Consider the following 22,577-nt stretch of genomic DNA (forward strand, 5'->3'; position numbering starts at 1 on the left):
ACAGATATTTGCAAACAAATAAAAATAAAATTAACAAATTAAAAATTTCCCTAAAAAATACAGATACTTGCAAAACAGAACAAAAAACTATAAAAACTAAATTCCCTAAAAAACAAACAAACAAAAAAACATCTGCATCCAAACCAACAATTATGATTTCCCAGCGTGGCTGGACAGGAGAGTAAAAAAAACAATACAAATTAAATACAGATATTTGCGAAAAAAAGAAAAGGAAAATAAATAAAATAAAACATCTATCAAAAAAATACAGATATTTGCAAAAAAAATTAAATTAAATTAATGAATTAAAAAAGTTCCCTAAAATATACAGATATTAGCAAACAAAAAAATATCTGCATCCAAATCAACAATTATGATTTCCCAGAGTGGCTGGACAGGACAGAGTAAAAAAACTAATAAAATAAGAATATCCTTAAAAAAAATAGATATTTACAAAAACGGTTTAAAAAATGACCCTAAAAAAAACAAAAAAACAGATATCTGCATCTAAATCAACAATTCTGAATTCCCAGAGTGGCTGGACAGGACATAGAGCGAAAAAAAATCCCTCACTGATTTCTTAGCTGTACTTGATATTTTGTGCTCATTCAGCAGAAATGTGCATCTACATCAGCAATATGAGTTTTTGTGGACAGGACAGATGGAAATAAATGAATGAATGCCCTCATAGAAGACACAATGTACTGTACATCATCTTTTGTGTTGGCGTGACGGTAGCATGCTGCCATCTGTCAAATAACAGCTTTCTTTAGAATTCCAATTTAGATAACCTCCTTTTTAATAAGATTGCAGCAGCCATTCATGTTCCTGTGTTGCAGAAGTCATTTGTAGGTACGCAAAAGGAGCATTTTACAATCAAGGGAGGAGGAAAAGAAAGAAAGAATTGTCACCCAGGGAGACACTTTGAGACTCCCGCGCTGTTTTTACCCTCTAAATACCTCTTTTTGACACGCTCTGCTCTTTTTATCTGTCTGTGTTTGGTAATTAGCTGCAGTAATGAGTTGCACCCCCCACCCAAGATTGTTGGTTTCATCCATCCATCCATCCATCCATCCATCCATCCATCCATCCATCCATCCATCCATCAGGGGTGTCAAAGCTGTTTTCATTGAGGGCCACATGGCTGCCACTTTCATTCATTTTTAAAATTTTAAATTAAAGTCTGGCTTTCTCAGCCAAGTACAGCTAAGAAATCAGCGAGGGATTTTTTTTCCCCTCACTGTCCTGTCCAGCCACTCGGGGAATTCAGAATATCTGTTTTGTTTTTGTTTTTTTAGGGTAATTTGTTAAAACAGTTTTTTAAATATCTGTATTTTTTTTTTAAGGATATTTTTATTTTATTTGTTTTTTTACTCTGTCCTGTGGAGCCACTCTGGGAAATCATAATTGTTGATTTGGATGCAGATATCTATTTTTGTTGTTGTTTTTTTAGGGAATTTTTTTTTGCAAATATCTATATTTTTTTTAACTTTTTTTTGCCAATATCTGTCTTTAATTTTAAAATTAATTTTAGGGTAATTTTTTAAACTGGACAAACTGCTGGCCATCATGGACAATCCTGCAGCTCCTTTTTTTATTGGCCCCTCTACATGAAATTATTTGATTAATAATGAGGAGTATTAGCGATAAAACTAAAACACAAGAGTAATATTGCCCCCTTGTGGTTCTGTGCTGTCACAACTCCCTCACTCCATCCATAACATTGTGGACTATAAAGCAGAGGTGTCCAAAGTGCGGCACGCGGGCCATTTCTGGCCAGCAGCTACTTTTTTTATTGGCCCCTCTACATTAAATGAATTGATTAATAATGAGGAGTATTAGCGATAAAACTAAAACACAAGAGTAATATTGCCCCCTTGTGGTTCTGTGCTGTCACAACTCCCTCCCTCCATCTATAACATTGTGGACTATAAAGCAGAGAAGTCCAAAGTGCGGCACGCGGGCCATTTCTGGCCAGCAGCTACTTTTTTTTATTGGCCCCTCTCCATGAAATGAATTGATTAATAATGAGGAGTATTAGCGATAAAACTAAAACACAAGAGTAATATTGCCCCCTTGTGGTTCTGTGCTGTCACAACTCCCTCCCTCCATCCATAACATTGTGGACTATAAAGCAGAGGTGTCCAAAGTGAGGCCCGCAGGCCATTTCTGGCCAGCAGCTACTTTTTTTTATTGGCCCCTCTACATGAAATGAATTGATTAATAATGAGGAGTATTAGTGATAAAACTAAAACACAAGAGTAATATTGCCCTCTTGTGGTTATGTGCTGTCACAACTCCCTCCCTCCATCCATAACATTGTGGACTATAAAGCAGGTGTCCAAAGTGCGGCCCGCGGGCCATTTCTGGCCAGCAGCTACTTTTTTTATTGGCCCCTCTACATGAAATGAATTGATTAATAATGAGGAGTATTAGCGATAAAACTAAAACACAAGAGTAATATTGCCCCCTTGTGGTTCTGTGCTGTCACAACTCCCTCACTCCATCCATAACATTGTGGACTACAAAGCAGAGGTGTCCAAAGTGCGGCACGCGGGCCATTTCTGGCCAGCAGCTACTTTTTTTATTGGCCCCTCTACATGAAATTAATTGATTAATAATGAGGAGTATTAGCGATAAAACTAAAACACAAGAGTAATATTGCCCCCTTGTGGTTATGTGCTGTCACAACTCCCTCCCTCCATCCATAACATTGTGGTCCAAAGTGAGGCCCGCGGGCCATTTCTGGCCAGCAGCTACTTTTTTTATTGGCCCCTCTACATGAAATTAATTGATTAATTGATTATTAATGAGGAGTATTAGCGATAAAACTAAAACACAAAAAACTAAGATAGCAATGTTAATTGTTTAGCACATCTAAAGGAAGGTGTCCTGTGTTGACAAAGGAACACAATGAAGCATTTTTTTCCCAAACTCCATTTCTCCATTCTAAAAACAAAATGATGTTTCTTACCTTCTGTGTGTGAAAAGCCCTCGGCGGTGACTTTCCACTGAATAAGCACTCCCAGCAGGGCCAGGACAGGCCACACCCCCATAATGACCCAGGTGAACCAGCACACTGGCTTCTTGGGCGCCACCTGTGTCAGTGACAGTGGTGATTAATCCTTGGCAGAGAACACAACAAAAATGGTGCAAATGCTCGAACTGTCAAAGTTTGATTGGATTCTTGTGGGTAACGATTGTGTACTTTTTATTAATACAGCAGATATAGATCATCTACATCAACTATATGAATTGTCTTGAGTGGCTGGGACAGGAGAGTGACTCGAAGCTGCAAAATGTGGAATTTGAAGCCAAGCTATTTCGACATAAATGGAGTGCCTCCCCAAATAAACCGGAGCAAATGTCCCGCACGAGCTGGACCAAACACGTAACTGTCCATGGAGCGAGTCACTTTAATATTGATCATGATACACGCAGCATGTCATGTGTGTTAATACAACTATACTACATACTAGGGTTGTACGGTATACCGGTATTAGTATAGTACCGCCATACTAATGAATCATTTTCGGTACTATATTGTCTCTGAAATGTACCGGTCCCGCACCCCCCTTCACATCATGACATAAAATGTAAACAAACGCCATTGGTGGATTGATACCTAACATCCACTGTTATGATATCAAGTACAAGCATGTATCGAGTCGATACTACTATGATTACGTCGATATTTTTCGGCATCTTAGCATCTTTTTTTTAAATGTATATTATGTTTATAAAGTCAGTAAATATGTCCCTGGACACATGAGGACTTTGACTATGATCAATGTATGATCCTGTAACTACTTGGTATCGCATCCATACCTAAATGTGTGGTATCATCCAAAACTAATGTAAAGTATCAAAGAAGAGAAGAATAAGTGATTATTATATTTTAACAGAAGTGTAGATAGAACACGTTGAAACAGAAAACAGAGCGACACCTACCCTTTACATCAGTATTTTTTGACCATATTATTATTGGTTTATTAGGTATTATATTTTATTGTATGATCCTGTAACTACTTGGTATCGGATCCATACCTAAATGTGTGGTATCACCCAAAACTAATGTAAAGTATCACAGAAGAGAAGAATAAGTGATTATTACATTTGAACAGAAGTGTAGATAAAACATGTTCAAACAGAAAATAAGCAGATATTAACAGTAAATGAACAAGTGGATGAATAATCAATTTTTACAGTTTGTCCCTCATAATGTGTGTATAAATGACACAATATGTTACTGCATACGTCAGCAGACTAATTAGGAGTCTTTGTTTGTTTACTTACTATTAAAAGACAAGTTGTCTAGTATGTTCACTATTTTATTTAAGGACTAAATGACAATAATAAACATATGTTTCATGTACACTAACATTTGTTGTTACAATAAAGACAATAATGACATTTTCTGTGGTCCCCTTTATTTAGACAGGGTCACGGCACCGCTGTTACCCTTGTGGTTTAGTCCCTGCTTTCCTGTTCCGCCTAGGACTGGAATCTGAGAGATGAGCGTGCCAACTACCGAGCCAAAGTCCCGATCTTTCAACCCGATAGCCAGCACTGCTCTTGAGGTTGTCAGGAAGTGAGGTATACCAACGTACACTTGACTGGCCAGCCTCCTTTACACTCACCCCCCTAAACCTCACTCTCATCCAGGTCACGGCACCATTCTAACCCGCCTGGTTCAGTCCCGTCTTTTTTTGTTCATACCTGGGTTGTCCGGCATGACGGATGAGTGCGAGCTACAGAGCTAAAAGCCCCAGCTATGAACCCAGTAACTAGAACTGTTTTTGAGGTTGTCAGGGTTGGAGGTTTTACCAACGTACACTTGACTGACCGGAAACTGTTACACTCACCCCACTAAACCTCACTCTCACGGCACCACTGTTACCCATGTGGTTTAGTCCCTGCTTTCCTGTTCCGCCTAGGACTCGAACCTGAGAGATCAGAGTCTCAACTACCGAACCAAAGTCCCGGGCTTTCAACCCGATAGCCAGCACTGCTCTTGAGGTTGTCAGGAAGTGAGGTATGCCAACGTACACTTGACTGGTCAGCCTCCTTTACAACCCAGTAACTCAAACTGTTTTTGAGGTTGTCGGGGTTGGACGTTTTACCAACGTACACTTGACTGACCGGACTCTGTTACACTCACCCCACTAAACTTCACTCTCATCCAGGTCACGGCACCATCCTAACCCGCCTGTTTCAGTCCCGTCTTTTTTTGTTCATACCTGGGTTGTCCGGCATGACGGATGAGTGCGAGCTACTGAGCTAAAAGCCCCAGCTATCAACCCAGTAACCAGAACTGCTCTTGAGATTGTCAGGGTTGGAGGTTTTACCAACGCACACTTAGGCCAGCCACAATGGCCGGCATGGCATATTATTTTTCAACTCCACATCCTGCTCTCTGATTTGATATCAGCTCAATGGTGTCAAATCTGAGGGTTAAGGGGCTCTGGGAGAGGTAGCACCTTCGATGTATCCTGGCAGCTGTACCCCTTGTTGAGGAAACGAGAAAAACGGTGAGCTCTTATTGTCCTAAAACTCTCACTTCTGGCTCCCTATGCCAAGCCCCGGGCAATGGCTTCAGCTGGCCGGTCAAACTTTTTGAGGAGAGGGTGTTGGTTGGTTCAATCGATCAAACTGACGGCCAGGACAGAGTCCTGTTTCAGGACAACGTTCACGTACTTGGACCAAGGCGAGCCCCCAAAGAGGAGATGATTGGCTGTGGTCACTGGACAGAGTGGGTCATTAGCCCAGTAAGGCAACCACTCTATGAAAAGGCAAACACAAGAAACCCGGACCCCCTTCTGTCACCATCTTGTAAACATTTCAGTGGCGCGGTGTTCGTCACTCTAATCTTAGCGAAGGCAAGACCATCCATGTACGTGTACCAAGACCTGGACTTGAAAGTACACAATGGAAGGAAATGTCTCCGTTATCATGGAAATCGCTGGACAGTCATCTGAAATGTGCTACCTGGATTTCTCAGCCAAGCAACTTGTTCTCAACCTCGAGTGATGAGTAGCATCGCTCCGTGTTAGCTATGAACAGTTCAGTCAGAAACTGCAGAAGTACCTTGAGTCTCTCGAACACGTAGTTGACCAAGGCAAACAGCTCTATGAAGTAGTCCACTGTGATGGTGATGACGGCCGAGCCGAAGGTGGCTGTGGAGAAGGTGACGAAGCAGCGTTGCCACTGAAGAGTAAGGACGGCAAACAAGGTCCCAGAGCCCAGGAGAATTCCAAGAGGAACCCAGACTGTTTTAGGATGGTAAAATTCCTCCATGACCTTATCGGCAGAAGAGTGAAGACAAAGCTTAGCAAATTGTCTGGACTTTTCAGTCGGACTGAAGCACGTGACAACAATTCGTTGTCTTCTTACCACCAGGGAAGCCACGCCAACCAGCAGGCCCAGCAGCAGGCCCACCATGAACAGTCCCACGCTACGAACCAACATGGTCACCAGGCCGCACAAGGTCCCGATGCCAAGGCCGATGCCCACTGACGCCTCGATGCTGAGCTGAGTGTCCATCACTCTCTCCTTGTAGCACAGCATGAAGATGACCACGGAGCCGAACATGAGGCCGGTGAGGAACAACACCGCCTTGAAGCATCTGTAGCCTGAGGAGAAACACACGGGCAGTTCAGACAAGCACTCGAAAACTGTTTGAAAGGGCTTTAGTTGGTATGGCTTGGTATGTCCTGATACCGATCCTGAGATCAGATCGGGCGCCAATATTGGCCTTTTTTTATCTGATTGGCAATTGAACTCAGGCGATCTTCAGCCCCAGTATTTCCATGGCCAAAGATTGAGGGGGACACGACTACACTTCTGGATTCCTTCTTACACACAATCGGGAATTCCAGGAGTTAGCGTTTCTTAACGGAACAGTTGCTCAGATTTGAGAGGACGCTGCAACAAGCGCGTCAACTATCCACAGTGTGAAGCCGCTTCTAAGACACTAATCCTCACCACCATGGCGGAAAACAAACTTAAGTTTTTTCCAAGGACTATTTATTAATTTACCGGAAGCGAGTCTTGAGTATGAACACATTTTTCCGCACTGATTTTTTTTTTTTACACTGAACTTGTGTTGTCCCATTTTGGTACCGGTACCAAAATGTATTTTGATACTTTTCGGTACTTTTCTAAATAAAGGGCACCACAAAAAATTAAATTATTGTCTTTATTGTAACAACAAATGTTAGTGTACATGAAACATATGTTTATTATTGTCATTTAGTCCTTAAATAAAATAGACAACTTGTCTTTTAGTAGTAAGTAAACAAACAAAGACTCCTAATTAGTCTGCTGACGTATGCAGTAACATATTGTGTCATTTATACACCTATTATTTTGTACACATTATGAGGGACAAACTGTAAAAAATGATTATTAATCTACTTTTTCATTTACTGTTAATATCTGCTTATTTTCTGTTTGAACATGTTCTATCTACACTTCTGTTCAAATGTAATAATCACTTATTCTTCTCTTCTTTGATACTTGACACTAAATTTGGATGATACCACACATTTAGGTATGGATCCGATACCAAGTAGTTACAGGATCATACATTGGTCATATTCAAAGTCCTCATGTGTCCAGGGACATATTTACTGACTTTATTAACATAATATGAATTGAAAAAAAACTAAAGAAGAAGTTGTGATGCCAAAAAATCGATGTAATCATAGTAGTATCGACTGGATACGCTCCTGTACTTGGTATCATTACAGTGTATGTCAGGTGTATATATATATATGCATACGTATATATATACATATATATACACATATACATATATAGATATACATATATATATATATACATATAAATATACATATATATATATATACATACATACATATATATACATACATACATATATATACATACATATATATTATATATATATATATATATACATATACATGCATATATATACATATATACACACACATATATATACACATATATATATATATATATATATATATATATATATATATATATATATATATATACATATATATATATATATATGTATATATATATATATATATATATATATATATATATATATATATATATATATATATATATATATATATATATATATATATATACATACATGTATATATATATATATTCTATGTGTGTGTACATATTATATCATTATAATGGATATATAATTAATATAATGGATATATAATGCATATAATTGATGTGAAAGTTTGACTCCTACCTTGTTTACTTCCGTGAGGACCTCCCTCAAGTTTTGTAATCAATGAGAAATATCGAGCAGCTAAAATGCGGCAAACACGGATACGTGCGAAGAGAGTGTTGGACGCGTTTCCCATCATGCACTCTGATTTTGAAAAGTTTAATGGTGTGCAGTGAGCATGTTGTGTTACGTGTGACCGTGTGCGGACCTTTATGTTAGCTGCACCATGACTAGGGAAGGTTGTTTGGATTGTGTCACATGAGTAAATGCTGTGCTACTATTTCAAAAATACTTTCAAGGATCATCGATCTGATTTACTGGCATTGTCCACAAGATGGCAGCAAACATGTAACATTCAGAGACCACCTGGTATTTACGTGTCGCGGTGTGGACACCTCTCATCTACAACAATAGCAGCAAATGAAATAGGAGATTTTCATTTGCTACTGTTGGAAGCAGATCAGAATCATATCCATATTTAAGTGTTACTCCTTTCTAAAAACTCCTATAGTCATATTTACATCAGCTAATGTCTCGTGTGGTACAAAGTGCTTGGATTCGAGTGTCCTTGGTTAGAGTCAGAGCGCTGTTTATTCTCTTTGTTGAGACTGCCATTACATTCCTAAGATAAGGAGCACAGCTAGACTGGGGAAACAGCAGGCGGGGGACAGAGGGAAGATCACGGGACTTCCGGGGGGGAGACCGAGCTAGACCGATCTGGACCGGGCTGGGGAACGCTGGTGTGCTGGATTGGTCTCAGTTTGTCCTCTTAGCTTGGAGAATAAACCACAAAATACCAACTGCTGCCTGTTGATTGAATATAAATATCAGCTTATGTGCCATAAAAAGAATCTGGGAGAGACTAGCAATTTGAATTCCCCATTGGAGGAATGCTGGTCGACGCAACAATTTGGGGGCTTCGTCCGAGATGGAACGCTGTTGATTGATGACTTCTTGCAATCTTCTGGACAGACTCAAATGGCCAATACAAGGTGAGCAGAGCCTTTTTTATATAAAATCTGCTTTAGGAGTCTGTCCTGAAGTCTGTAAGTCAAACACTTGGCCCCCTCTGGCCATTGTGGGCCCTCATTGTTGGTCACCTGACTTCTTATCCTTCTTTCAGCACAAACATGTCCCTTCACAATAATTCCACTTCTCAAACACTAATTGTTGTTGAAATAAAAGGACTTGAATGCAAGACACAATGATGGAGGTGCTTCAGAGAGGTGTGTCCATGTGCCAGACTCACTTTGATGTGTGCAATGGAAACACTAAACACAACTTATAATATTATTTATTATCTTCTTCACAACATCCCTTTTTCGGCTAAGACTTTAGTTTGAACACTTTTATGAATTAGTTTTTTGTTGATTGACGTATGCAGGTTATTAACGCATGAGGACACTGAGTGACATTTGAGCAGCGGCAGGTCGAGAGGTGGAGCGTGACGTACCAAAGAAGCAGTAGATGACTCCAAAGAGGCAGCTGATGGAGCACACCACCGAGGGCACCATCTCGTATCTCCTCTCCAGCTCCTGCTCACACAGGTCCATGGTGGCCCTCGTCAGGGGGGCCAGCTTGTAGGGGTGGAGGGGCCTCACCTGTGGAGACGTGACAACCTGCAGAAGAAAGTAGGAGAACTGTGAAGATCAACAATTCCAGGATTTTCCAGAATTCCTGCTTTTGCAAAGCCATATTTCCACCCTTTATTCTGTAGACTACTCCTTCCACATTTTTCAACCCACTTCAACCGTCCAAACATTCCTCTTAATCAGGAAAAAAACAAAGTTGCTTTTTGAACTGGAACAATTCCCGGTTTTCCCGAAATTCCTGGAATACCATTTCTCGATTAAAAATGTTACGACGTCGACATTTCTCGAACCGATTGGAAAAATCCCAACACCAACCATTTCAACTCATTCAGAACATTCAAGTATTTTAACATTTTCTAAAAAAATTCCCGCTTTTCCCAAAATTCCCACATTTTCATGAAATTTCAATGGGACATTTTTCAAAGTTCCACAATTTTTCATCCCATCCAAACCGTTCCAACTCCAAAATGTTCAACATTTTCAAAAGTGTGTGCTCTCCTTCAACAATTTAAAAAAATTCCTAGATTTCCAAGAATTCCTAGTTTTCAGGGATATTTTTCCCATTCAAGATGAATTGGCCATTTTTAAAACTTTCACCATTTCCACATTTTTCAAACCATTCCACCTTCAACACATTCAACTCATCCTGGACATTCAAACAACCATTTTTCCACGTTCAACAAATTTCCAGGAATTCCTTTTTTTTCTAACCTTATTTCCAACCTTTTTTTAGTGTGATGACTCCTTTCACTGTCAAAACATTCCTCTTAGTCAGGACAAAACTTGAAAACAGAACTTGAACATTTCCTGGTTTTCCAGAATTTCCATAATACTATTTCTCAATTAAAAAACTTTTTTGACAGATTGAAACAATTCCAACACCAACCAATTCAGCTCATTCAGGACATTCATGCTCATAATCATTTTCCAAAAAAAATCCCGCTTTTCCCAAAATTTCCAGGAAGTTCCCATTGAAGATGAATGGCACATTTTTCCAAGTTGCACAATTCCCACATTTTTCAACCCATTCAAAGCATTCTACCTTCAACACATTTAACTCATCCTGGACATTCAAACAACCATTTTTCCACGTTCAACAAATTTCCAGGAATTCCTTTTTTTTCTAACCTTATTTCAAACTTGTTTTAGTGTGATGACTCCTTTCACATTTTTCAACCCATTTCAAAACATTCCTCTTAGTCAGGACAAAAACTTGAAAACAGAACTTGAAAATTTCCTGGTTTTCCCGAATTTCCATAATACTATTTCTCAATTAAAAAAACTTTTTGACAGATTGAAACAATTCCAACACCAACCAATTCAGCTCATTCAGGACATTCATGCTCATAATCATTTTTTTTTTTAAATCCTGCTTTTCCCAAAATTTCCAGGAAGTTCCCATTGAAGATGAATGGGACATTTTTCCAAGTTGCACAATTCCCACATTTTTCAACCCATTCAAAGCATTCTACCTTCAACTCATCCTGGAAATTCAAACAACCATTTTTCCACGTTCAACAAATTTCCAGGAATTCCTGTTTTTTTTCTAACCTCATTTCCAACCTTTTTTCAGTGCGTATTCCTCTTAGTCAGGACAGAACTTGAAAACAGAACTTGAAAATTTCCTGGTTTTCCCGAATTTCCATAATACTATTTCTCAATTAAAAAACTTTTTTGACAGATTTAAACAATTCCAACACCAACCAATTCATCTCATTCAGGACATTCATGCTCATAAATCATTTTCCAAAAAAAACCCAGCTTTTCCCAACATTTCCAGGAAGTTCCCATTCAAAAAGAATGGGACATTTTTCCAACTTGCACAATTCCCACATTTTTCAACCCATTCAAACCATTCCACCTTCAACACATTTAACTCATCCTGGAAGTTCAAACAACCATTTTTCCACATTAAACAAATTTCCAGGAATTACTTTTTTTTCTAACCTTATTTCCAACCTTTTTTTAGTGTGATGAATCCTTTCACATTTTTCAACCCATTTCAAGCGTTCCACTGTCAAAACATTCCTCTTAGTCAGGAGAAAAACCAAGGTGGTTTAAGAACTTGAAAAATTCCCGGTTTTCCCGAAATTCCGTAATACCATTTTTCAATTAAAAAACTGTTACTACTTCAACATTTCTTGAGCGATTGAAACAATTCCAACACCAACCAATTCTTCTCATTCAGGATATTCATGCTTCTAATCATTTTAAAGAACAATCCCGCTTTTCCCAAAATTTCCAGGAAGTTCCCATTCAAAAAGAATGGGACATTTTTCCAAGTTGCACAATTCCCACATTTTTCTACCCATTCAAAGCATTCCACCTTCAACACATTCAACTCATCCTGGACATTCAAACAACCATTTTTCCACGTTCAACAAATTTCCAGGAATTCCTATTTTTTCTAACCTTATTTCCAACCTTTTTTTTAGTGCGATGACTCCTTTCACTCCGTTCCACTGTCAAAACATTCCTCTTAGTCAGGACAAAACTTGAAAACAGAACTTGAAAATTTCCTGGTTTTCCTGAATTTCCATAATACTATTTCTCAATTAAACATTTTTTTTGACAGATTTAAACAATACCAACACCAACCAATTCATCTCATTCAGAACATTCATGCTCATAATCATTTTCCAAAAAAAATTCCCGCTTTTCCCAAAATTTCCAGGAAGTTCCCATTGAAGATGAATGGGACATTTTTCCAACTTGCACAATTCCCACATTTTTCAACCCATTCAAAGCATTCCACCTTCAACACATTTAACTCATCCTGGAAATTCAAACAACCATTTTTCCACGTTTAACAAATTTCCAGGAATTCATTTTTTTTCTAACCTTATTTCAAACTTGTTTTAGTGCGATGACTCCTTTCACGTTTTTCAACCCATTTCAAAACATTCCTCTTAGTCAGTACAAAAACTTGAAAACAGAACTTGAAAATTTCCTGGTTTTCCCGAATTTCCATAATACTATTTCTCAATTAAAAAACTTTTTTGACTGATTTAAACAATTCCAACCCCAACCAATTCAGCTCATTCAGGACATTCATGCTCATAATCATTTTTTTTAAATCCAGCGTTTCCCAACATTTCCAGGAATTCCCATTTTTTGTGACCTATTTCAAACCTTTTTAGTGCGATGACTCCTTTCACATTTTTCAACCCGTTTCAAGCGTTCCACTGTCAAAACATTCCTCTTAGTCAGGACAAAAACCAAGTTGGTTTAAGAACTTGAAAAATTCCCGGTTTTCCCAAAATTCCATAATACCATTTTTCAATCAAAAAACTGTTACTACTTCAACATTTCTTGACCTGTTTAAACAATTCCAACACCCACCAATTCTTCTCTTTCAGGACATTCATGCTTCTAATCATTTTAAAAAACAATCCCGCTTTTCCCAAAATTTCCAGGAAGTTCCCATTCAAAAAGAATGGGACATTTTTCCAAGTTGCACAATTCCCACATTTTTCAACCCATTCAAACCATTCCACCTTCAACACATTCAACTCATCCTGGACATTCAAACTATCACTTTCCAAGTTCCAAACCTAATTCCGGTTTTCCTGGAAATTCTAACTCTTCAACATTCAAACTATTCTTATATTCTGTCAGCATTTCACTTCCACTTCAGCATGGGAACATTCACACACCATTCCTCCAGGAATTACCTCATTTCGTATTTATTGACACTAAGGCTGCAGCTAACGATTATTTTTCTATCGATTAATCTATAGATTATTTTTTCGATTAATCGGTTAATCTATAGATTATTTTTTCGATTAATCTCTAGATTATTTTTTCCTTTTGCCGATTATTTTTTTATTCAAAATGAAGATGAAAAAATAAATGTAGGCCCGTTTTTTCAAAAGGCATGGCTTTTATTTACAAAAAAAAAGAAGTATGGCCACTCAGTCAACATTGACAACAACATGACTAAATATTCTGTAACAATGTAAACATTTAAAACTTTTAACATTTAACAAAATTAAAAGTAGCTTATTTGCTTTTTAATGTGCAAATATAAAAGTCAACATCCAGTGCAAATCTTAATATTCTGCAATAGTATAAGCATTTCAAAAGTAAAAGTATTGCTTATTTTGCTTTAAAATGTGCAAAAATAAAGATAAACATCCAATACAAAAAAGTGCAAAACGAAATATTCTGTAACAACAGTGTAAACATTTCAACAAAAGTGAAAGTATTGCTTATTTGCTAAAATGTGCAAAAATAAAGATAAACATCCAATACAAAAAAGTGCCAATCTAAATATTCTGGAGCACTGTAAACATTAAATATTGCTTTTAAAATGTGCAAAATAAACATCCAGTCCAACACAGTACACAATAACCAATTCTACTCATTCCAGTGAGTGTCTAACAGTTGTAATGAAGAAATGTTAGCATGTCTACATGCTCTGGTTCTTTTCTTGTTTACAATATTCCCAGCAGCTGAAAATAGGCGCTCAGAAGGGGTCGATGTGGCTGGAACTGAGAGCTAATTAGCCTTCACCTCGAGCCAGGATTGCGAGCGAGCTGAGCTGCAGTTTAAGTTTCTAGAAGGTCAACGGGCTCATAGTGATGTTACTAGTAGTTGACTGGGAGGTGTTTATTATCATTTGGGGAGAGTCCGCTGCCTGATGCTCACCTGCTAAACACCTATCTGCTCCACCCTGAAGCGCTGACTACATGCGCTCTGAATACGCACTGCTGATTGGCTGATAATGCTTCGTGTGTACCAATCAGATGGTTGTGTGGGTGGGACAATGCTGCGTGTGTACCAATCAGATGGTTGTGTGGGTGGGACAATGCTGCGTGTGTACCAATCAGATGGTTGTATGGGTGGGACAATGCTGCGTGCTGAGACAGAGGCAGACGGAGCAAAGCAGCTTGTTAAGACTTTAGCTTAGAAACTCGTTCGGTACACCCCCGTACCGAACCGAAAGCCCCGTACCGAAACGGTTCAATACAAAACACGTACCGTTACACCCCTAGCAGATACAAATGACACGTTCATGTTTTTGTGTAATGATGACAACGTATGCTCGCGCGGACGATTGACTAGTTGATGGTTTTCTTTTCAAATGTTGGTTCATTGCCGTTGTGCTGCTATGATAGGCCATTTACGCTCGACACAGTGTGCATACAACAACATTATTAGGCCGTTTATTGAAATACTCCCACACTTTTGACCACTTTTGGCATGCTTTTCCCCCCTCGCTCGCACCGCTCGCATCGTCTTCTTTGATCGTCTGCTTTGCTCTTCGCCATGACGGTAGTGTGACGTCATTATGCGACGCGTCGACGCACAAAAACGGCGTCGACGTATTTACGTAACCGATGACGTCGACTACGTCGACGCGTCGTTTCAGCCTTAATTGACACACACAAATGTAGCACAAATAAGTACTGGTATGGAGTCCCAGGTAACAGGACTAAGTACTGCATGGGTTAAGTACTGGTATGGAGTCCCAGGTAACAGGACTAAGTACTGCATGGGTTAAGTACTGGTATGGAGTCCCAGGTAACAGGACTAAGTACTGTATGGTTACTGGTATGGAGTCCCAGGTAACAGGACTAAGTACTGTATGGGTTAAGTACTGGTATGGAGTCCCAGGTAACAGGACTAAGTACTGTAAGGGTCATAAAGTGAACAGTACCCGTGCCTAGACACAATACATCCATGTTGTGTTTGGTTTGCCTCCATCAATCACTAAGACTCTTCTCCAGGTTCCTAGCATCCATGATGCTTAAGTCAGTTCCTAAAACACCAAGAGTGTTTCTATAAAGGAAGAGCAAAATCCCTTGCATGGTTGTCCTAGTTCTCGGGCGTGGACCTCCATGAGGATGAAGAGGGTGTTAGCTCCTTGCATGACTGCAGAGCTGATTAGCATTAATACAGAGGCTGTAGTAGCTTAGTCTTTAGTGGTAGCAGTCGGGCCAGGGTTTATTTCCTGAGCGCTCTAGAGGTGCCCTTGAGCAAGGCAGTGCGACGCGGGTGTGAAGAGGATCAGATGTGGTCACTTCTTCTACCCTAATGGTGACGTGGAATTGATGTACAGCTTAAGTTGTTCAACAGTCTCCCTTCTCATATTTTAGCCTTCACACATTTTCAATGTCTGGACTACAGGCAGGCCAGTCTAGTACCCGCACTCTTTTACTATGAAGCCACGCTGTTGTAACACGTGGCTTGGCGTCGTCTTGCTGAAATAAGCAGGGGCGTCCATGGTAACGTTGCTTGGATGGCAACATATGTTGCTCCAAAAGCTGTATGTACCTTTCAGCATGAATGGTGCCTTCACAGATGTGTAAGTTACCCATGCCTTGACCACTAATACACCCCCATACCATCACACATGCTGGCTTTTACACTTTCACCCTAGAACATGTCTTGGCCACTAATACACCCCCATACCATCACACATGCTGCCTTTTACACTTTCACCCTAGAACAGTCCGGATGCTTCTTTCCCTCTTTGGTCCACAGCTTCCAAAAACAATTTGAAATGTGGACTCGTCAGACCACAGAACACTTCTCCACTTTGCATCAGTCCATCTTAGATGAGCTCGGGCCCAGCGAAGCGTTTCTGGGTGTTGTTGATGAATGGCTTTGGCTTTGCATAGTAGAGTTTTAACTTGCACTTACAGATGTAGCAACCAACTGTAGTTACTGACAGTGGTTTTCTGAAGTGTTCCTGAGCCCATGTGGTGATATCCTTTACACACTGATGTGGCTTTTTGATACAGTACCGCCTGAGGGGTCCAAGGTGTGTAATATCATGGCTTACGTGCAGTGATTTCTCCAGATTCTCTCAACCTTTTGATGATATTACGGAGCGTAGATGGTGAAATCCCTAAATTCCTTGTTGAGAAATGTTGTTCTTAAACAATTTGCTCAGGCATTTGTTGACAAAGTGGTGACCCTCGCCCCGTCCTTGTTTGTGAATGACTGAGCATTTCATGGAAGCTGCTTTTATACCCAATCATGGCACCCACCTGTTCCCAATTAGCCTGTTCACCTGTGGGATGTTCCAAAAAAGTCTTTGATGAGCATTCCTCAACTTTCTCACTCTTTTTTGCCACTTGTGCCAGCTTTTTTGAAACATGTTGCAGGCATCAAATGCCATCCATCCATCCATCCATCCATCCATCTTCTTCCGCTTACCGGGGTCGGGTCGCGGGGGCAGCAGCCTAAGCAGGGAAGCCCAGACTTCCCTCTCCCCAGCCACTTCGTCCAGCTCCTCCCGGGGGATCCCAAGGCGTTCCCAGGCCAGCCGGGAGACATAGTCTTCCCAACGTGTCCTGGGTCTTCCCCGTGGCCTCCTACCGGTCGGACGTGCCCTAATCACCTCCCTAGGGAGGCGTTCGGGTGGCATCCTGACCAGATGCCCGAACCACCTCATCTGGCTCCTCTTGATGTGGAGGAGCAGTGGCTTTACTTTGAGTTCCTCCCGGATGGCAGAGCTTCTCACCCTATCTCTAAGGGAGAGACCCACCACCCGGCGGAGGAAACTCATTTCGGCCGCTTGTACCCGTGATCTTGTCCTTTCGGTCATGACCCAAAGCTCATGACCATAGGTGAGGATGGGAACGTAGATCGACCGGTAAATCGAGAGCTTTGCCTTCCGGCTCAGCTCCTTCTTCACCACAACGGATCGATACAGCGTCCGCATTACTGAAGATGCCGCACCGATCCGCCTGTCGATCTCACCATCCACTCTTCCCTCACTCGTAAACAAGACTCCGAGGTACTTGAACTCCTCCACTTGGGGCAAGATCTCCTCCCCAACCCGGAGATGGCACTCCACCCTTTTCCCGGCGAGAACCATGGACTCTGACTTGGAGGTGCTGATTCCCATCCAGTCGCTTCACACTCGGCTGCGAACCGATCCAGTGAGAGCTGAAGATCTTGGCCAGATGAAGCCATCAGGACCACATCATCTGCAAATAGCACAGACCTAATCCTGCAGCTACCAAACCGGATCCCCTCAACGCCCTGACTGCGCCTACAAATTCTGTCCATAAAGGTTATGAACAGAATCGGTGACAAAGGGCAGCCTTGGTGGAGTCCAACCCTCACTGGAAACGGGTCCGACTTACTGCCGGCAATGCGGACCAAACTCTGACACTGATCATACAGGGAGCGGATCGCCACAATAAGACAGTCCGATACCCCATACTCTCTGAGCACTCCCCACAGGACTTCCCGGGGTACACGGTCGAATGCCTTCTCCAAGTCCACAAAACACATGTACACTGGTTGGGCAAACTCCCATGCACCCTCAAGGACCCTGCTGAGAGTATAGAGCTAGTCCACAGTTCCACGACCAGGACGAAAACCACACTGTTCCTCCTGAATCCGAGTTTCGACTATCCGGCGTAGCCTCCTCTCCAGTACACCTGAATAGACCTTACCGGGAAGGCTGAGGAGTGTGATCCCACGATAGTTGGAACGCACCCTCCGTTTCCCCTTCTTAAAGAGAGGAACCACCACCCCGGTCTGCCAATCCAGAGGTACCGCCCCCGATGTCCACGCGATGTTGCAGAGTCTTGTCAACCAAGACAGCCCCACAACATCCAGAGCCTTGAGGAACTCCGGGCGGATCTCATCCACCCCCGGGGCCTTGCCACCGAGGAGCTTTTTAACTACCTCGGCAACCTCAGCCTCAGAAATAGGAGAGCCCACCACAGATTCCCCAGGCCCTGCTTCCTCATAGGAAGACGTGTTGGTAGGATTGAGGAGGTCTTCGAAGTATTCCCTACACCGATCCACAACATCCGCAGTCGAGGTCAGCAGAACACCATCCCCACCATACACGGTGTTGATAGTGCACTGCTTCCCCTTCCTGAGGCGGCGGATGGTGGTCCAGAATCGCTTCGAAGCCGTCCGGAAGTCGTTTTCCATGGCTTCCCCGAACTCCTCCCATGTCCGAGTTTTTGCCTCCGCGACCGCTGAAGCCGCACACCGCTTCGCCTGTCGGTACCTGTCTGCTGCCTCCGGAGTCCTATGAGCCAAAAGAGCCCGATAGGACTCTTTCTTCAGCTTGACGGCATCCCTTACCGCCGGTCTCCACCAGCGAGTTCTAGGATTACCGCCACGACAGACACCAACCACCTTGCGGCCACAGCTCCAATCGGCCGCCTCGACAATAGAGGTACGGAACATCGTCCACTCGGACTCAATGTCCAGCGCCTCCCTCGTTCAAAGTTCTTCCGGAGGTGGGAATTGAAACTCTCTCTGACAGGAGACTCTGCCAGGCGTTCCCAGCAAACCCTCACAATGCGTTTGGGCCTGCCAGGTCTGTCTGGCATCCTCCCCCACCATCGCAGCCAACTCACCACCAGGTGGTGATCGGTAGAAAGCTCCGCCCCTCTCTTCACCCGAGTGTCCAAAACATGAGACCGCAAATCCGATGCCACAACTACAATGTCGATCATGGAACTGCGGCCTAGGGTGTCCTGGTGCCAAGTGCACATATGGACACCCTTATGTTTGAACATGGTGTTTGTTATTGACAATCTGTGACGAGCACAAAAGTCCAATAACAAAACACCACTCGGGTTCAGATCCTGGCGGCCATTCTTCCCAATCAAGCCTCTCCAGGTTTCACTGTCGTTGCCAACATGAGCGTTGAAGTCCCCCAGCAGAACAAGGGAATCACCCGAGGGAGCACTCTTTAGTACTCCCTCAAGGGAATCCAAAAAGAGTGGGTACTGTGAGCTGCTGTTTGGTGCAAACAACAGTCAGGACCCGTGGCGGAGGGAAGCTACCCTCTCGTCTACTGGGTTAAAGTTCAACGTGCAGGCTTTGAGCCGGGGGGCAACAAGAATTGCCACCTCAGCCCGTCGCCTCTCACTGCATGCAACGCCAGAGTGGAAGAGAGTCCAGCGCCTCTCGAGAGAACTGGTTCTAGAGCCCTTGCTGTGCGTCGAAGTGAGTCCGACTATATCTAGTCGGAACTTCTCCACCTCGCGCACTAGCTCAGGCTCCTTCCCCCCCAGCGAGGTGACGTTCCACGTCCCAAGAGCTAGCTTATGTAGCCGAGGATCGGGCCGCCAAGTGCCCTGCCTTCGGCTGCCGCCCAGCTCACACTGCACCCGACCTCTATGACCCCTGCTATGGGTGGTGAGCCCATTGGAGGGGGGACAGCCTCTTCGGGCTGTGCCCGGCCGGGCCCCATGGGGACAGGCCCGGCCCCCAGGCGCTCGCCATCGTGCCCCACCTCCGGGCCTGGCTCCAGAGGGGGGCCCCGGTGACCCGCATCCGGGCGAGGGAAATCTGGGTCCTTTGTTCGTGTTCTTCATAGAGGTCTTCGAGCTGCTCTTTGTCTGATCCCTCACCTAGGACCAGTTTGCCTTGGGAGACCCTACCAGGGGGCATAGAATCCCCCAGACAACATAGCTCCTAGGATCATTGGGACACGCAAACTCCTCTACCACGTTTAGGTGGCAGCTTAGAGAGGAGTTCATGCATCAAATTCCAAATGAGCTAATATTTGCAAAAAATAACGAAAGTTTCTCAGTGTGAACATGAAATATCTTGTCTTTGCAGTCTATTCAATTGAATAGAAGTTGAAAAGGGTTTGTTGTAAGCCATGATATTACACAACTTGGATCCCTCAGGCGCTACTGCATCAAAAAGCCACATCAGTGTGTAAAGGATATCACCACATGGGCTCAGGAACACGTCAGAAAACCACTGTCAGTAACTACAGTTGGTCGCTACATCTGTAAGTGCAAGTTTAAACTCTACTGTGCAAAGCCACAGCCATTTATCAACAACACCCAGAAACACTTTGCTGGGCCCGAGCTCATCTAAGATATTACTTGATATGTGACACTTGTTAACTGTTAGCATGCGAACGATAGCATGCTAGCAAGCTAACTTAGGCTTGCTAACTTTTTCATCAAATTTTACACTTTTTTGTCTTTCCGCAGCCATACACCTTTGAGTCATATAACTTGCTATTTCAAACATGCTAACTGTATGCATGTTTACATTAGGTGCTACCTTTTTCAGCTAATTTTGCTCGTTACCTGTTATCCTGCTAATGATAGCACGCTAGCATACTTATATGAACATGCTACCTTTTTAGCTAACTTTACGTTTCTTTCTCTACTTAGACCGCCATACACCTTACAGTCATATAACTTGGTATGTGACACATGCTAACTGATAGCACGCTAAAATTAGCGTGCTAACTTTTTTTAGCTAGTTCTGCAACCGTTTACCCTGGAGTCGGGTAACTTGGTACGTGACACTTGCAAACTGTTAGCATGTAAACGTTAGCATGCTAACATTAAAGTGCTAACTTTTTTTGCTAAATTAAAACTTTTTTTTTCTCTCTCTAATTCCCCAGCCATCCCCTTAAGAGTCATATAACTTGGTATGTGACACATGCTAACTGATAGCATGATTGCTTGCTAGCATGCTAAAATTAGCACGCTAACTTTTTCAGCTAGTTTTGCAAACGTTTACCCCAGAGTCGTGTAACTTGGTACGTGACACTTGTAAACTGTTAGCATGCAAACGTTAGCATGCTAACATTAAAGTGCTAACTTTTTTTGCTAAATTAAACTTTTTTTTTTCTCTCTCTAATTCCCCAGCCATCCCCTTAAGAGTCATATAACTTGGTATGTGACACATGCTAACTGATAGCATGATTGCTTGCTAGCATGCTAAAATTAGCACGCTAACTTTTTTAGCTAGTTTTGCAAACGTTTACCCCAGAGTCGTGTAACTTGGTACGTGATACTTGTAAACTGTTAGCATGCAAACGCTAGCATGCTAACATTAAAGTGCTAACTTTTTTTTGCTAAATTCAACTTTTTTTTTCTCTCTCTAATTCCCCAGCCATCCCCTTAAGAGTCATATAACTTGGTATGTAACACAAGCTAACTATTATCATGCTCACGTTAGCTTGCTAGCATGCTTACATTTGCATGCTAACATTAGCATGCTAACTTTTTGAGCTACTTTTGCCACCATACAGCCCAGAATCATATTACTTGGTACGTGACACTTGTAAACTGTTAGCATGCAAACGTTAGCATGCTAACATTAAAGTGCTAACTTTTTATGCTAAATGTACTTCTTTTTTTCTCTAATTCAGACACTCAGCACCAACTAATAAGTACGGCGGCTTCCGGCGACCCGCGGCCAGGTATCCAGGGCACAGGTAGCAGGCCCATTAACATTTCCACAGGAATTTTCACCAGTGGACATTTGGTGTGTTTGCCATAAATATAGCAACAACCCGTGTGGGATGCTGGTTCTGAGGAGCCATGTTAAAAATACTTTTTGGATCAAGACCACCAGGACAAGCATGTGGTCTTAGTCCTCTCTGAATAAGGGGCTCATTCTGACACTGAACCTCAAAATGCTATACTAAAAAACTGTTATAGATTTTATGTAAATGTACACATCACATATTTTTTTCCAGCATTGCGTTCTCCAGTGCTTATTTTCATGACAGCTCGGTTATTTTGTGTGTGACAATTAGAGAAAAGACTGACCTGAGGTCAGAATCGGGGACGCTGCATAAACAACACTATGTGGCATCTTGCCTGTTGCCATGACAACCTGCGGCCACTGAAGGCCCCTGCTCGTCGCCATGGGAACGTGCAAGGAGCCAATGGTTGCCTTTCAAAACAACCCTGACCTCTGACCCTTCCAGTCGTCAACAGCAACCATCGAAGCCCTTTCCACATTTGCTAATAGATTTTAATAGGGCTGGTGTGAAC

At 42.1% G+C, this 22,577-nt stretch overlaps 1 protein-coding gene across 1 annotated transcript in view; it reads right to left on the reverse strand.

Annotated features, from left to right (window-relative positions):
• Positions 1-22,577, reverse strand: part of tmem198a (transmembrane protein 198a) — a 62,318-nt gene that overhangs the window by 11,098 nt on the left and 28,643 nt on the right. Inside the window, exons 3-6 of the mRNA XM_062070451.1 lie at positions 9,693-9,858; positions 6,394-6,632; positions 6,088-6,300; positions 2,975-3,098 (exon numbers count right to left, since the gene is read on the reverse strand). Coding sequence (XP_061926435.1) covers positions 2,975-3,098; positions 6,088-6,300; positions 6,394-6,632; positions 9,693-9,792 — 676 coding nt within the window. The 5' untranslated portion in view covers positions 9,793-9,858. The remainder of the gene's footprint in view (positions 1-2,974; positions 3,099-6,087; positions 6,301-6,393; positions 6,633-9,692; positions 9,859-22,577) is intronic.

This window comes from Entelurus aequoreus, linkage group LG14 (genome assembly GCF_033978785.1).
Source record: "Entelurus aequoreus isolate RoL-2023_Sb linkage group LG14, RoL_Eaeq_v1.1, whole genome shotgun sequence".
NCBI lineage: Eukaryota > Metazoa > Chordata > Actinopteri > Syngnathiformes > Syngnathidae > Entelurus > Entelurus aequoreus.